General features: G+C 30.6%; 1 protein-coding gene across 1 annotated transcript; it reads left to right on the forward strand.

The window, feature by feature from the left end:
- Positions 1-382: 382 nt before the first annotated feature.
- LOC110039361 (AP-1 complex subunit sigma-1) lies at positions 383-15815 on the forward strand. Its single transcript, XM_020744395.1, has 7 exons — positions 383-601; positions 2603-2689; positions 8470-8561; positions 8651-8759; positions 9081-9116; positions 9196-9282; positions 15605-15815. The coding sequence occupies exons 1-7, from the start codon at positions 599-601 to the stop codon at positions 15674-15676; spliced, it is 486 nt and encodes a 161-aa protein (XP_020600054.1). The 5' UTR covers positions 383-598; the 3' UTR covers positions 15677-15815.
- The last annotated feature ends 1008 nt before the right edge of the window (positions 15816-16823 follow it).

Genomic DNA, 16823 nt, shown 5'->3' on the forward strand with positions numbered 1-16823 from the left:
TTCATTGGCAAGACTGATAATATTTTAGGTGTTATTTAGGGTCCGTTTAGAACAGCTTGTTTATTTCAAAATAAGCTGTTTATCCTGAAAAATGCGTTTGGCGAAATGCGCCCGCCGAGCTGCCCAATGGACCCTTAGGGTCTGTTTAGGGCAGTTGCAACTTATTGAATAATCTGCTGATAAGCTGATTAAAAATAATCTGCTAATAAGCTAGATGCAATGACTATTAGAATTTTATATTTTTTGAGAAAAGCTAAGCCGCTGTTAGAAAGCAGTTACCGCAGTGTGAAAATTCTGCCTTCAGCATTTTCAAAACACATAAGCCGTCAAAACACAGTTTACCCTATAAGTGGGTTTCCAAAACAACCAACTCATCATATAAGCTTCTCGAAACATACACAGAGAGAGAAAGAGGGATACAAGAGGCGGCGCTCAGCGCATAAAGTCGGGGAGGCAGATCGCTGCTGCGCCAGTAGATCCGCTCTTGTATAATCAAATTTCCCTGTTTATTACCTTTTAATCTACCTCATCTCTTTCTTTTTCGCCGGTGTATTGTGTCGAAGCTGCGGGCAGAAGATCCGGGTGTGGTTGAAAAAAAATGGTGCGTGCACTCCTTTTGGAATTCGATTTATGGCAAAAATATCTGCAATCGTACTTATTTGATAATTTGCCTCAATTCGTAAGGTCAAAACAATTCCAAGGATCGGTAAAACGATCTTAGATTTCATCTGGAAAGCTTTCGTTGGCCTTTTTGGCATTCGTATCGTGCTTCGATCTTGGCATTTGGCGAGTTGCTTATGCCTGCATCTTGAACGACCTAAATTTCAGTCGGCGAAGGTGGTTCTATGGGGTTTTGGTGTACTTGAATATTTATTAGACATGCCTAAAGTTTCTCTTAGATCTGTGTGCTTATTACATGATAATTACCTTAAATTATTTGATATGTGTGGTGCTTATTTGATTGTGGTTAATTTTTTTTGGGGCATTCGAGCTGTTTGGCTGCAAGCAGAATTTAACTTGAATAGGATTTCGTAAATCCTTTAAATCCGGATTTACAAAACACGTTGAACAACTAGATTTGTAAATCTGGATTTATGGTGAAACGAGAAGAAAATTGGATTTACATGGGTAAATTTAACTGTTTGGTTGGATATGTGCTAAATTCATATCCAGATAAATCCTTTTAGAAAGGCACTACCAAACATCCCCTTATGTTTCTTATTTGCTGTGAAGGAATGTAACATTCCTTGCGGATTTCTCTAAGTAGATTTATTTTTATTTAAAAATTGGGCTAAAGAACTGAGGACAAATATTGCCCATGGTAATTGAATTAAATACACATAAGGACCACATATAAACTTGGGAAACAAATATAGACAAATTGATTATTACATGAAAAATGCCATGACATGAACACATATTCTAAGATTGCCCATCGTCAGTCTTCCTAAGTTGCAAAGAACCTTACTTTGGAGAGTTTGAATGCTGTTGGAAGAAGAACTGAGGGGTATTATGCTGCAGAGAGATAAGTTAGTAATATTCATCCCAAAGAAGAAGTTATAAGGTAAAATATTTCTCAAAGAAGATGAGATGTAGGGGCCATGATCCCACAGAGAGATAAAAGGATAAACAACATTTACAACACATCCATAAAAGAGTATTGCCATAGGAGCCATTGCAACAATCAAATAACTTTAATTGGATATTTTCTCAAAAAAGTTTGAATCAATCTGCATGAACTGTAGGCAAATAGAGGTAGATAATTTAGGCAGATAAAGAAGATTCATGCCCTATTTTTGCATTTTTTTTTCTTTGTGGCTCATAGCTAAGTTTTAGTGGGTCGGGTTATATGGGTTAAATAATTGGTTGTATGGGCAGATGTTACAAAGGAAGGAGTGTTTCTTAGTTTTTGTGGCACAATGAAAAATATATTTTCTAATAGGATTTGAGGGATTGATAGAAACTCAATTGATGCGGTTGTACATGGGTGATTTGGTTGTAACAATTGATAGAAAAACAAGTCATTTTAGTTTGTTTATGTTTTGGGATATAGAAAAGTGTCAAAATAGCCTCCTGACTCTTTGCAGGGGAATCATTTTAATCCTAGGGTTGATAAACTGTCAATTTAGTCCCAATCTCTTTTAATGAGGGTTAAAATAAGCTCATTGAGGACTAGTTTAGCCCATATTAAAAGATTATGAGGACCAAGTTGACACTTTTGTAGGCACTGGGACTAAAAATGATCCCATGTAAATAGTCAGGGGGCTATTTTAATACTTTACTTGTTTGGAATAGCAAGAAGAAACATTTTCAAACTATCTCAAAGATGAATCTCCATGCGTGCTTGCTGATGCGTGCTTTGGATAATGCGGAGCATGATGATGATTTCCATGCATGATTGCTGCTTTATTTGTTTGTATTTATAATATTTTTCCTGGATATTTAGTTGTAGAGTTGACTGTTTTTCTGTATAAAGTTTCATATAGTAAAAACTGAAGCTAATAAAATGCTTGAAAAAAACCATCAAATTTGAATTTCCTGAATCTTCTTTTATCTATTTGCACATTTACTAAGACATACACCTTTTTTTTTCTATATTCAGATTCATTTTGTCCTTCTACTAAGTCGTCAAGGAAAGGTTAGACTTACAAAGTGGTACTCTCCATATTCACAGAAGGAAAGATCCAAGGTGCACATTTATTTTTAGTTTCATTTTTTTTCTATTTCAGTGTTTTGTTTCATCCAATATTCTTTATTTATTTGCCGGTTGATGTTTCGCCACATTAGCTTTGGAATCTTTTGCACATATACTGTATCATTAGCTTGAATATATATATGGTGCTTCCTCTTAGGGAACTTAAACTTTAACTGCAAGAATTTATGCATTTTCGTGCTAGAAGTAAAAACATGATCTTTATAATATTGTGATGTTTTCACAATTGCGAATGTTCATTTTCAGTTGCATTATTAGTTTTATTATTATTATGTAATTTCTCATTGAGCTATGGTGCTAGGACATCCTAGTTAAAGCCCATTTGCTACTGAGCTATGTGACCGGACTTGACAAATTTGTAGTTTGATTTCCTTTTTTATGACCTAAATCCCTTTAGATGAGTTGGAATTCATCTTATGCTAATGTTTAGTTTTACATTGGTCAGTGATACCCATTTGAACGAATATCTATATCTTATCTATATAAATATTTATATTTTATTTTCATATTGTATTGACGAAAGTATATTTCATAGATATGTATGATGTGTAGTAGTCCTCTTTTGAGAGTAATAATTACTTGTGTTTAGCTCTGCTTTTGAATAATCTTGAATGATTTATTCATTATATGTACCAAGTTGTGTCATTATTTCTTCACTTTTGAGCATGTTCGAAAAAGTGTACTAACAAGCCATGTTATTTTCTCCCACTATTTAATGATCCTCTGTGCTTAACCTCATTTTGTAGCACAGACTCTCTTAACTTCGCTTTTCCTGTACTCATTCAACTTTGTTATGAAAGTGCTTGGAACCATACACACCTAGTCTTTGGACTTTAAAGCAAATGCTTACAGCTTTCTTGAGCGATAAAGAATTGAGATGAGGGACTATGATGACTTGTCTACTCATCAGTGGTAGTGATGTATATTTACAGAGGATAAATTCTGTTTCTATGCATCTAGATTGAAATTTTGTATTTTTGGAGACTTCTAGTGGAATTATAGTCGGGGCCACCATTTTTGGGTCATTTTATGGCATTTATACCTTTTTGTAATTTTTTTTTTTGTTATGATTATATATTTGTCATTTATGATAGAAAAAAAGCTTTCATTATCTACAGAATAATATGGTTTCTAAAATCCAAAACTCTTGTTGCTAATAATTTTTCCGAAGAGAAAAACTCGATTTAAATTTTATGGTTAAAGTCATGTTATATATAAGATCATGCATGTGGAAAAACTCGCCACAGATGGGGATGGTGAGAAGAATGGCTGTATTATTAAAACCTACAATTGTGTTATGCGATGGAATTATGAACTTGTAATTAACAAAAGAGTCTATTTTTTTACTCCAGCAGTGACATGGGTTGTGGTTGCGGTTGATGAGATGAATGAGAGAATAAGTTTTGGATTATAACTCTAATTTTGCTTTAGGGTCGTACTGAGTATGGTAGGCATAGGTAGATTTCTCACCAGTTAGGGCAGTTAGATATATGTTTTTCCTTCTTCTAAATTCATAAAAAGGCTGGTTTGTTAAATTTATAGTTTTTTTGTCCTTTCTACGATAAGAAATTTGACAAATTTTAATTTATGTTTTAGTCATAAATACATTATTGTCAGGTATTTATCATTTTTTATTCAGTTAATATGAGTTATACTTTCTTTTTTGAATGACAGTCGTATATTATTATGTGAATTAAACCTGTGCTTTAGAGTTTAGAAAAAGTCTTCTTCTCTAACCAGTAAGCCATGGATCATTTTCACGATTATTCTAATTAAATATTAATTATTATCTAATAGGAAGTTAAACTTTCGTGCTAGGCTAGTTATAAAATTTTTAATCTAAGTTAATAAAAAAAAATTATGCATTATTTAATTTAATTTAATTAGTAGTATATATTGTTTTAAGTAATGGCTTCACGTTCTACGCTAACTACTAAGGTGTAATTTTTATCAATAATAAACATTAAATGGTTTAATTAAATATAGTGATAATTATCAAGATAGTCCCTCTCTTATATTTATTAGGGTTGTTTTGTCTCAGATTATATAAAATCCTCGATTTAGTTATAAGTTTCTTTAAAAAGGACTAAAATAGTTTTGCCACTTAACTAATGAAAATCAAAATTTTTGGTGTTAAACATAAGGGTACTTTAAGAGAATGTTTTTTTATTTTTATTTTTTTAAAATAAATCTTACTTGTATTATTTTGAAAACACAGTTCTAAGGTTCCTAGTAGGTTGAAAGAACACAAGGGGTAGGTAAGGAAAGTGGGAGGAATGATGCCGGCCGAAATCTGAAGAGAAACGCAGCTTCTGTTGCCAAACAGCAGTTGGCAGCAGGTTTGAAGATGGCGGAGGCAAAATTTGTTGTTAGATAGCAGATTTGAACAGTTCGACGACTGTTTTGGTTGAAAACAGTGAGGCGAACCTGTTCCTAAACAAGATACAAACACCCCATTTGCAAAAGAAATTGATGCGCCACTTCTAAGAGTGTTCCTAAACAAGATACAAACACCTCATTTGCAAAAAAAATTGATGCGCCACTTCTAAGAGCAGAAATTAGAGAGTAAAATCTCGAAATTGCACCAAACCGAGCAAAAAATGTCAAAAAAAAAAACACAACATATAAATTGATTCATAATAGAAAATACAACAACAACAACAACAACAACAACAAAGCCTTAATCTCACTACGTGGGGTTGGCTACTTGAATACTTTTTCTCCATTGTGTCCTATTTAGTGTCATATTTTCATTTAGTTCTATTAAGATAATTTTTTATGCAATAAGCCCAAGTCTTTATATCTAAAACAGCTACTCTCTTAATCCCTAATCAGATCATCAGATGGTCGACGTTTAATGTGACCAAACCATCTAAGACGACTTTCTCTAATTTTGTCCTTCAAAGAAGCTACACCAACCCTTTCACGGATATATTCATTTTGCTTTTGCATTTTGTCGCAAAATGTAAAGCCACTCATCCACCTAATCATTCTCATCTTGGCAACATTTAACTTAGTATTATACTTCTCTTTTAAAGGCCAACATTCACGCTATAGAGCATTGCAGGTCTCATCACTGTCTTATAAATTTTCCTTTCAGTCTAAACGGTACTTTTCTATCACACAATAGGCCCGAAGTATTCCTCCACTTCAACCAACCAACTTGAATTATACTATTAACATTCCCATCTATATCACCATCGCTTTGAACAACATAACCGAGATATCTAAATCGTTCACACTTTTTAATAATTTGATCATCCAAACTTGCACTTTTGTCACTAGAGCTGCTACTACTAAAATTACGTTTCATGTATTCAGCTTTAGTTCTATTCAAATGAAGGCCTTTAGACTCCAATGTAGATCTTCATAATTCAGGTTTTTCTTGGAATTTTTCTTTTGTCTAATCCACGAGAAGGATATCATCAGCAAAAAGATATCATCAGCAAAAAACATAAGCAAAAAACATACACCAAGTTACATTCTCCTGTAAATGTCCAGTAAGACCATCCATAACTAAAACTAAAAGATATGGGCTTAAAGCCGATCACTGGTGTAATCCAACAAAAATAGGAAAATATTTGGTTAATCCTCTTTCATCGAACACAAGTAACAACTCTAGTATACATATCTTTAATGACATGAATATAAGTCATATCAACACCTTTTCTCTCAAGAACTCTCCAAAGGATATCTCCTGAAAACTTATCGTAAGATTTTTCTAAATCAATAAAAATCAAATGTAGATTCTCCTTATTATCTCTGAACTTCTCCATCAAACTTCTCAATAAATGTATAGCTTGCATAGTAGACCTGCCCGACAAAAATTCAAATTGATTGTGATAAATTTTTGTAATACATTTTAACCTATGTTCAATTACCCTCTCCAATAATTTTAAAGTATGACACATCAACTTAATTCCGCTATAATTTGCACACTATTGTGCATATCCTTTATTCTTAAAAATGGGGACCAAAATACTCTTTCTCCACTCCTCAGGCATCATTTTAGTTTATAAAATAATATTAAAGAGTTTATTAAACCAAGAAACTCCCAAATCTCTTAAACATTTCCATACTTCAATTGAGATATCATTAGGTCCTACATACTTTCCACCTTAGTTTTCTTTAAAGCCTCCTCAATTTTTTTTACTGATACGACAATAAAAATAAAATGTTTTATTATTATTAACGATATTAAGATCACTAAGGTCGATCGTATTTTCAGAAAATTTATTAAAAAGTTTATCGAAATAACTCACCCACCTATGTGGAATATCTTTCTCTAAGAAAAACACATTTTGATTTTCATCTTTAATATAATTTACTTGAGTTAAATCGTTACTTTTTTCTCTTTATTTTTCACCCTCCTCAGTATCTAATCTGTTATAAAGATCATTAAAAACAGAATTTTTAGGGTCACATATTATTAGACTCCCTGCGGGTCATTTGATATTTTTCCTTGTTCTCTAAGTTTTTACATTTAAACCAATTGTTATAACATAACTTCTTATATTTTTTCTTTTTTTGCACATTATTATTCCACCACCAACTTATTTTTATCTATAGAAATTTTTTCTTTTGATTCTCTAAGTACATCTTTTACTACTTGTTTAATATTGTTTGTTACTTTAATCCCATATAGCATTTGTTTCATCATGAACATCCCAAAATTTGAAATTTTGAATTTTACTCAAAAATAAAAACAAGCCAAATAGAAACAAATCTTGATTCCTAATAGAAAATAACCAAAAAAAAAAAAAAGGAAATAAGTAAAAAATGGCAAGGATGCCAACAGAAATTGCCAATCAAACAAAAATTGCCCGCTTGGTCTTTCTGAGGTTGCGGAAGTTTCAATTCTGCGGTATTGGGGAATCTCTAAAAGGGCACGAGCTCGGCGTCATTGAATTTTTTAATAAATATAATTTACTAATTTGATTTCATTGTGTACAACTGCTAATTTTGTATATAACAGGAGTAGATTGAGAACATTGTAGGTTGCAGGCTAGGTTTTCTTGTTAAAAAGAAATTTATTTGACATTTTTGTTATCTTGGTTTTATTAAAATGCAATATATCAGATCTTTTTTGTTACATTAGATTCAAGATAATTAAAATGCAAATAAAATTATTTATTGTAAAAAATTGACTCACTCTGCATTTTGCATGAGCATATCCACTCATTTTGTATGCGTAGTTTCTGTACATGACGAAATCAAGTAGAATTTACACTTATGAAAGAAAATATATATTCTTATGATATCCTAATTTTTAAAACTATTAATTTTAACTTTTGTTAGTTTAGATGATAAGAGTATTTTGATCACTGTTTAAAGGAACTTACAATGGCCCTTGTCCTACTCTAATTAAGTATAATTAACCATAGTTAGTATTAAAAAACATATGTTGAGCAAATATTTCATTATGTTGCAAGCATCCATTTAAATTCAACAAAACTAAATTTATTGTTATGATTTTTGGAGAGATCTACAATCATAATATTTTTCTGCGAAGTATATGTTAAATTATTATAAAAAAACATTTGATATTCACTTAAGCAATGAAATTTCTCATTGCTAACGCTTTGTTGCCAACAGAAAAAGTTCCCACCAAAATATGCGCCAGAGTTGCTGCTGCTGTTAATTTTTCTATTTCTGCTTATTTGTAAAGATTTATCCTAGGATTTCCCTTCCTGCTGTCTGTTGTTTTATGATTATCTTCACTCTATAGCAGATATAACTTTCATTATGTTGCAAAGGTAATCCGTGAGCTTAGTGGAGTAATTCTCACGAGAGGCCCGAAGCTCTGCAATTTCGTTGAATGGAGAGGATTTAAAGTTGTATACAGAAGGTAACTTGAATTGTTCTTATTATCGATGCAATTCAGATTCCTTAAAAAGCGTTCTTATCTGTCTAATATCTGTTAAAAATTGATTACAGATATGCTAGCCTCTACTTTTGCATGTGCATCGATGCTGATGATAATGAGCTAGAAATCCTTGAAATCATTCATCACTTTGTTGAGATACTTGACCGATACTTCGGCAGTGTTAGTCAATATTTTTGTTGGAAAATTTACTTGCATACCAGTCAATTCCTATGTATTAAAATACCTAAACACCTAAATTTTAATTTTACTTACATGCCACCTTACCTATGCATGGAAAAGTGTATTTAACTTTTTAAAAGTTAAAAGGGTGGCACTTTTTATGTGATATGAAAGATTTGACTGCTATAAATGTAAAAAGTAAAGTTTAGGTTTTAGATTTGTAAATACATATGAATCTATTGGTATGTATGTAAAAACCGTTTTTTTATTATAGCATGCTTTCTGTTTGATATCGCCATCTAATATTTTTCTATTCTCCAGGTTTGTGAGCTGGACTTGATCTTCAATTTTCACAAGGTGTGATATTATTTCCATATATTCCCTTTCTCATTCTTATTTTGGTCTTCAATATCATAATAAATTTAGGAACATGCAGGCTTATTATATACTGGATGAGATTCTGATTGCTGGTGAGCTCCAAGAGTCTAGCAAAAAAGCTGTTGCCCGGATTGTAGCTGCTCAGGTGCCCAATCCTTATAAGCGTTGCTAATTTCATTGTGATATTTGTGATGTCTTTTAATTTTTTTCATCTCTGTACTCATACAGTTCCTGATATATTGAGAAAAAAAGGAAAAAATTAAGCAATCCCTTAGCATGATTATAAAGTCAACATTTATGATGCAAGAACACAAAGGCCGGTCATTGAAAAGTTTAGGACTTATATGTATTATAATTTTTCAATTATAATATATTTTTTCACATAAAATTTGAGTAGAACAATAAAACTGTTGCTCAGATTATACCTGCTTAGTTACCAAATGCTTGTAAGCGTGCTGATTTTGTTGTGGTAGTTTATGCATTATAATTTGCCAATTATAATGTATTCTCTTGATGTTTTCATCTCTCTACTAATCTTTATTTTATTGAAAAAAAATATTTAGTGGAATCCTTTTCATGTATATTATTGAAAAGTATAGCATGCAAATAAGGCATAATAATATACATTATAATCATAACTTGTGAATTCTAACATATTTATTTCAATAAAATTTGAAAATTAATTGGAATAATATGATATTCTCCTAATATTTTAACTAATAAATAATAAATAGCTAATCCTTCTTTTAGATTTATTAAGAAGAATTTAAACTTAGAAATCATGTATTTTCTAAAATATGGAATATATATGCCTATGCATGTGTTTTTTTTTTTTTTATGATATAGTTCTAATTGGTGAGACAAATATTGAAATAAATGAAAATTAGAACAATAAAGAAAGAATTTAGAAATTAAGGCCTTTGAATTTGTATAACAAAAATGACTTCAATATAAATGTTAGTGGGTATGAAGAGGTTTAAATGGTTTGTACCTACTATGAAAAAGAATGAAGATATAGATTAGAATATAATTTCTACATTTGAGCTTAATTTTTAAAATAGAGAAGTGACTTGAGAATTTTGTGGGACAAAAGGATATCGTGAAGGCTTTGAAAGAAAATGTTATAAAGTCTTAGTTAGACTTATTATTGTTGTATAGATTCAAATTTTTTGCTAAAAATAGTCATTGCTTTTTAAACCGAGCGAGATATAAATGACAATAATAAGATAGATATGTGAAAATATTAAGAAGGATAAATTGCGGTGATTATATTAGAGAAAATGTTGTAATGATATTTTTTGAAGATTTGAAAAATGAAAATAGATTTAAATGATTTGGATGTATACAATAATAATAGAAAATGCACTTGTTAGACAAATTAATGAAATCAGTACCCTGTATTTATGTAGAAAAAGTGGTAAACCTAAGATTAAATGAATCAAAGGAATTTAAAATGAATTGCAAAGAATACATTTAAGAAATGAGGATGTATAATTTTGATCCCAAATAGGTGAGATAAGATTAATAATGATGATGAGAATTATGACATGCTGATGTATGATTTGTAAGGGTTTATGCTTTTATGCAACTAGGATAATACAATGAATATATATCACATAGAAGAAATAAGGGTTCACAGAATATGGACTACTAGTTGCACAAAAAATCATGTTCGTTAGGTGTAAACTAGAAAAAGACTTGAAATTTTGAATCCGAACAATAATTTAATGATCAATTAACTTGAATAAATCAATTACAAATTCAAACTAGAAAGAAATCAATGAGCAATTGAATTTTTGTATCACAATTAAAGTCTTAGTTGTAGTAAATTGGGCCAAATCAAGAGTCTAACACATCACTAACAAATAGGAAGAAAAAAATCAGGGTAATAATTCAACCAACCCTTAATTGGGTTGGTTTGTCTATTTTTTTTATTGAAAAGGAGTCAAATGTCTGCGTGAGTAACCTTTCTTTTTCTAGGCTCCGAGTAACCTTCTTCTAAGCTCCACTGGACGACACCACGACATTCTTGTTCTATAGGCCGGCCGTACTTGTGATGGTTCCCGAGGATCCAATAAGCCCACTCAGGTCTACGTTGCCACGATCTTTTTCTATGGAAGCAGGAGGGCTGCTTTTTAGAAGTTCGACCCGTTTTTTTCTTCTTGACTAAAAAAAGGGAGGCAGGGATTCACTTTTCTAATGCATATTCTGTCATACCAGCATGACCCCACTGATTTGTTTTCGAGCATACGACGATGCCACCCGTTTTTATTTCAGTCCCCGACAAAGGAAAGGGCTGTAGGTGATGACGCGTTGTGCTTCTTAGGGTGTAAAAATCGTTCCTATGGAGTCGTGCATGACAGCTGGTATAGATGGCAGACGGGCCACTTTAATCGGGACTTATTCTCTTATCTTAAGAGGCTGCAAGCAAGAATAGGAAAGGGGACGGCTGATGAGTGCTTTTTTAGTTAGAAATAGAAAAATGGTTAGACTCTTGATGGTCGACGTTTAATGTGACCAAACCATCTAAGACGACTTTCTCTAATTTTGTCCGTCACAGGAGCTACACCAACCCTATCACAGATATATTCATTTCGCATTTTGTCTCTAAGTGTAAAGCCATTCATCCACCTAATCATTCTCATGTCAGCAACACTTAGCTTAGTATTATGCTTCTCTTTTAAAGGCCAACATTCAACGCGATAGAGCATTGCAGGTCCCACCACCATCTTATATAAAATTTTGCTTTTAGTCCAAGCGGTACTTGAGTAATAATTCAACCAAGTCGAAAAAATTTAAGTCTCATGTTGGTATAACGGGATATATTTGCTTGGAAGTTATCTATCACATGCACCATAGGTATTTCACATCTAATTAAAAAAATTGAAAATTTATTGAATCATGGCAGAATTAAATTACATTTCTCAGTTATTTATTTAAAAATTTATCATCTGCAAGTTAGTAGATATGTTTATCACAAAATTAGCCTTATTTAGTTCAAGTTAATTCTAAAATTTCATATTGGTGCCATTGAGAATTTGAAAATAGCAGCAGTGTGGTGAACTACGATAAAAATTTTACACAAAAATTTAAGCCTAAAAAGCTTGAAGTAATAAGAACCCTTTGCAGTAGTCACCCATAATAGAAAAACTGTGAAATCCTTCTATAGCAGCAAAAGATACTGTGAAATTCATGCTACAGAATTCTTTTCATAGCCCACATGAACGTTGTTTATGGCCACACTTTTGCCTTAATTTAATTTAATTTCAATTTGTATGACAACACTTAACCTCGAGAACACATCTGCCCTCATAGCCATATACAAAATATCTAAAATTGAATATTATAAAATAAAATAAAACAACTATGGTAAACTTGGTCAGATCATTTTTCTTAGTTGATATTTTAGTGAAGTACAAACACACATTTCATTGTCAAATCTGCAGGACTTGGATAAACTTAGCTCTGATCCATTTATGCATCTTACAAAATAATTCTGTAGTCCTCACAAGCAAGTCTTTCATTTTAGTAAATTAGATATCTCCATTAGTAGAGACAATTTCATTATCCATAATAACTTCAGGAACAAGTTATATAGATTTGTATGTCAAATTATTAACTTCAAAGACATGCCGAGCAGATGGAAAGAAAGAAGATTTTAAGGTTTCTTTATTAGGATCATAAATATGGTCAAATCAGATGAATTAAAGATTGTATTAGCATCAAATCTTGAATGAACTTTAAATCTGTAGGGGTTTGTTCTATTGAATTCTAAAATTTTAAACGACTTTGCTTTTTTTACAATTAAAATTTGAAGCATTTTGAAGAATTTTTAAATTTACATACATGATTATTTTATTACGTAATTTATATTACACATACATATGGTTCACGTCTGCAAAAAACTTATAATTATCATACTTAATAGTTTACCCTTTACAAATTCGTCCTTGAATCAAAACTGCTTATATGCATCCTAATCCTTATTGATAATAACTTATAACTAATTTCTAGTAAATAGTATGATAAAAATGTTAAAAAATAAACAAATCATATAAATATGATGAATATATGGCCGTACTATCTGAAAACTTACCTAAACAGTTTAAATGAGTTCTTGATGAATCATGCATATTTAGAATTGATCATATAAATGGACTTTTAAGTTTCCTTTTGAACACCCTTATAAGCAAATTTGATGAAATAATCATGGAACTTCATTTTTTTATGGTTCTGTTTTAATGAATTTGTAAGTGAGGGATTAAGAATAAATATTATAATCAAATTTAGTTTATTATAGATATAGTTTTTAAGGAACGCAACAATTAAATTGGCTTGAATTATGATTAAACTTTAAAAATATATTATATTATGCACATCATTTAATTTAAAGATTCAATGCACTCGCAGTACATTCTTTTAAAATTTTTTTTCCTTTCATTTTTCAAATTTTTTAATCCATAAAACCGTTGCATGTTGTGCTGTAATTCTTACAATTATATTTTATGACAATATATTTTTACTTAATTAATTACTTAGGGCCTGTCTGGAATCAATTTTTATTGTGTTTTTTGTTTTGAAAATATTTTTTTTTTGTTTGTTATTATTATTATTTTTAAAATAAATTTGAATTCATTTTCAGAAATACTAAAATAGTTCAAAATCTATTTTTAGTGTTTTTAAAATACGTTCCACGACCTTACAGCTCCCTATAAGCTCCACCCATCCAATCATGATAGATATATCACGCTTTGTCTTCCGCTAACTCAATTTTTTAGTAAAAGATTTACATATATACCACTCAATTTGTACGTATTGACATTTCTAAGACCTAAACTTCAATATTTATTACATACTACCTTGCCTACACATCAAAAGGTGTTGTTCACTTTTAAAAGGTGGTATTTTTTATATGATATGAAAGATTTGGGTGGTATGTATGTAAATGCCCCTTTTTTATTTTCCCTTCTGGGAGATGCTGACGTTGAGACCGGACGACAGTTGCCCTTCATACTTTCGAGCTCATCCCATTAATAGATGATCAAATTATTGTCTATCCTTCCTCGCAAATCATGTTAACAAAATTTTTATAGATAAATTATCTCTTTTTTCTCCAAAATAAACACCATAAAAGTTTCTGATTTTATACATTCGTTTATTGATATAGAGTTTGTTAGATTTAATTATACAATGTACATGATATTTCTTAGAATTTTTGGCAATTATGCTCTAGCACCTATGAATGGCTTATCTATGGAAGCAATATGAAATTTCTACCAGGTGCTTGGTAATTGCAATGTTAAAGGATTTCTAATGGATGGATTGAGGTTCTACCTTTTTTATTTTTTTCAAATATTCGCCAATGTTATATTATTTTTTGTTTTAATCTTGGGCTTTCTTTGTTCGTTTTAGTTTTGCATTGCTCTAAAAGTGTTTGATCCAAGCAAAGCAAAGGGATGATGCAATTTGATCTGAATATGATGCTGAAGCATTTCATCATGTCCTTCAAAGCTCTCTGATTGCTTTGCATTCAATATATACTTTTATTAATTTGTTGATTGTATTCATTATTTTTGTTCGAATGGACAATCTGGATTCAAGCAAAACACAAATAACTGAAGAGGGAAAAGAAGATTACGAGCTTATAAAAAAGTTTTAAAAAAACTATAAATTCAAGCATGTCTTTTTTTTTTATATGAATAGGTGGTTTTGGATCACTTTTGATTTTATTTTATTTTTTTTAAATTTTTTGTTTATGTTCTGATTTAAACTAAATCATGTTTGGTTTGGTTATAATTTGTCTAGTTTTAAAAAAAATACTCAAAAAACATTTCGAGGGTATGTCTTTATCAAATCAAAAAATAAAAATATAAAAAAAAAATGAACTAAACAAACATATTTTTAAAATAGAAGTTTAAAAAAAAAGTGACCCCAAACAAGCCATTTTAGATATTAGTTTGTTTGGAATTAATTTTATTTTTTTGTTTTTCTCGTGTTTTAAGAGCATATTTGTTTAGTGTATTTATTACATGTTTTTATTTTTTATTACTTAAAATAAATTAAAATGTTTTGAAAATACTTAAAAAATTGTTTTGAGTGTTTTTAAAAATAATTATATTTTAATATGTTTCAAATTAAAGCATAAATAAAATGAAACAGAAATATAAAATAAAAGTAAACTCTAGTTGCCCCTAAATTTGTGAGAATGCCCAATATTTTTTATTTCTTTATATATATAAAAATTTACAGAAAGTGATCACAAATGACAACAAACAATGGGCGCCAATCTCAAAATTATATTATCCAAGCCATGTTTAATATTTTTACTGCCCTAGGAAATGGACAGTGCTTCTCAATCTCCAAATAATCTTAGCAAGTTAGCATTGCAATGTTTAAAAATTTAACAGCAATTTTAGAATTTTCTAAGAATGCAGCTGCCGTCTTGATTACTCTGTTTTAATCTGCAGGATTCATTAGTTGAAACTGCCAAGGAGCAGGCTAGTTCTTTGAGCAATATGATCGCGCAGGCTACCAAGTAGAGGAAGTCATCATATCCATGTTTGGTACACGCTGTAATTTAAAGTGTTTGTCCAAAATAGTTTATTATGTTTTGTGTTATTGTTCTTGTTAATGAAGACACTTTGATTTTGTTAAATTTCTAAAAACTATTACTGAGAATGATGATTCAATTGTCTTGGATAGAAGCTGTTCGGTCCTTGTATCTTAACCATGTTTTATATATAGTTTTAGCAATACGACGTTCTTGATAAGTATTTTCATCAATTTGTTGAACATACTTTAGGGTTTCTTTGACTAAATAATATTAACAGAAGGGGCATTTGCATACTTAGCACCCACTTCTTATGTATTAACATTTCGACTTCCCAAAGTTTAATTTTTACATGCAGACTACTTGATTCCTATGTTTTGGTAGGTAAAATTTGAAATTTTGATGGTTGATATGTTGATACATCGGAATTAGGTGGTAGGTATGTAAATCTCCCAAAAGAAAAATATAATTTTGTGTTTACTAGGTGCTTGAATATTCGTGATAGTAGACAGAATTTTATGCCCTAGTTTTATACTAAGATTTCATACACACGGGTAAAAGAAGTTCACAGAGACCAGAATTTTTATGTAAAAATTTTAGAAATGGGAAACTTATGTGGCATGGTTTAGTCAAAATATTTTACCAAGTGAAGTTACAGCTGTTTTTCTTTTCTTCAATTGGAGGAGACGAGACTATAAAGTACATAAATCTGGTTGATCTCTTGTCATTGTATTAGAAAGTCCTAGTGAAGAGTGATGATGATGATGGTTAAGCAATATAGGTCGGGTAATGGTGTTCTCGTTTTGGTGGCTAGGCAAAGACGAAGATGGTTGGGCAAAGGCGAATGTGCTACGACATTTGTTGTTGGTGATGTTCGTTTGTGTCGAGTGTTAAATAGGGTTTGAGAGTTTCTTAAATCTTCCCACTTTCTCCAAATTAAGTTTTTTTTCATATAAGGGATATATTTCTAATTTTTTAAGAGTCGTATTTTAATAAATTTAGGCAAAATTTTCAAAGCATGATTGGATGTTTTGTGCTGATTCACTTATATAGAGATTTTTTTCATCATTAAAGTGCCTTAATTACTTTAAAATTCAATAATATTGTTGCGTTGAATTTCTTTTTGAGATGTTCAT

This window comes from Phalaenopsis equestris, unplaced genomic scaffold (genome assembly GCF_001263595.1).
Source record: "Phalaenopsis equestris unplaced genomic scaffold, ASM126359v1 Scaffold000002, whole genome shotgun sequence".
Taxonomy (NCBI): domain Eukaryota; kingdom Viridiplantae; phylum Streptophyta; class Magnoliopsida; order Asparagales; family Orchidaceae; genus Phalaenopsis; species Phalaenopsis equestris.

What these genes read in the sequence shown, in the direction of transcription:
- LOC110039361 (XM_020744395.1), top strand. An exon ending in TTTAAAGTTGTATACAGAAG is followed by an intron (nt 8,562 to 8,650) that starts GTAACTTGAATT and finishes AATTGATTACAG; the next exon opens with ATATGCTAGCCTCTACTTTT. An exon ending in CCCGGATTGTAGCTGCTCAG is followed by an intron (nt 9,283 to 15,604) that starts GTGCCCAATCCT and finishes TTTAATCTGCAG; the next exon opens with GATTCATTAGTTGAAACTGC.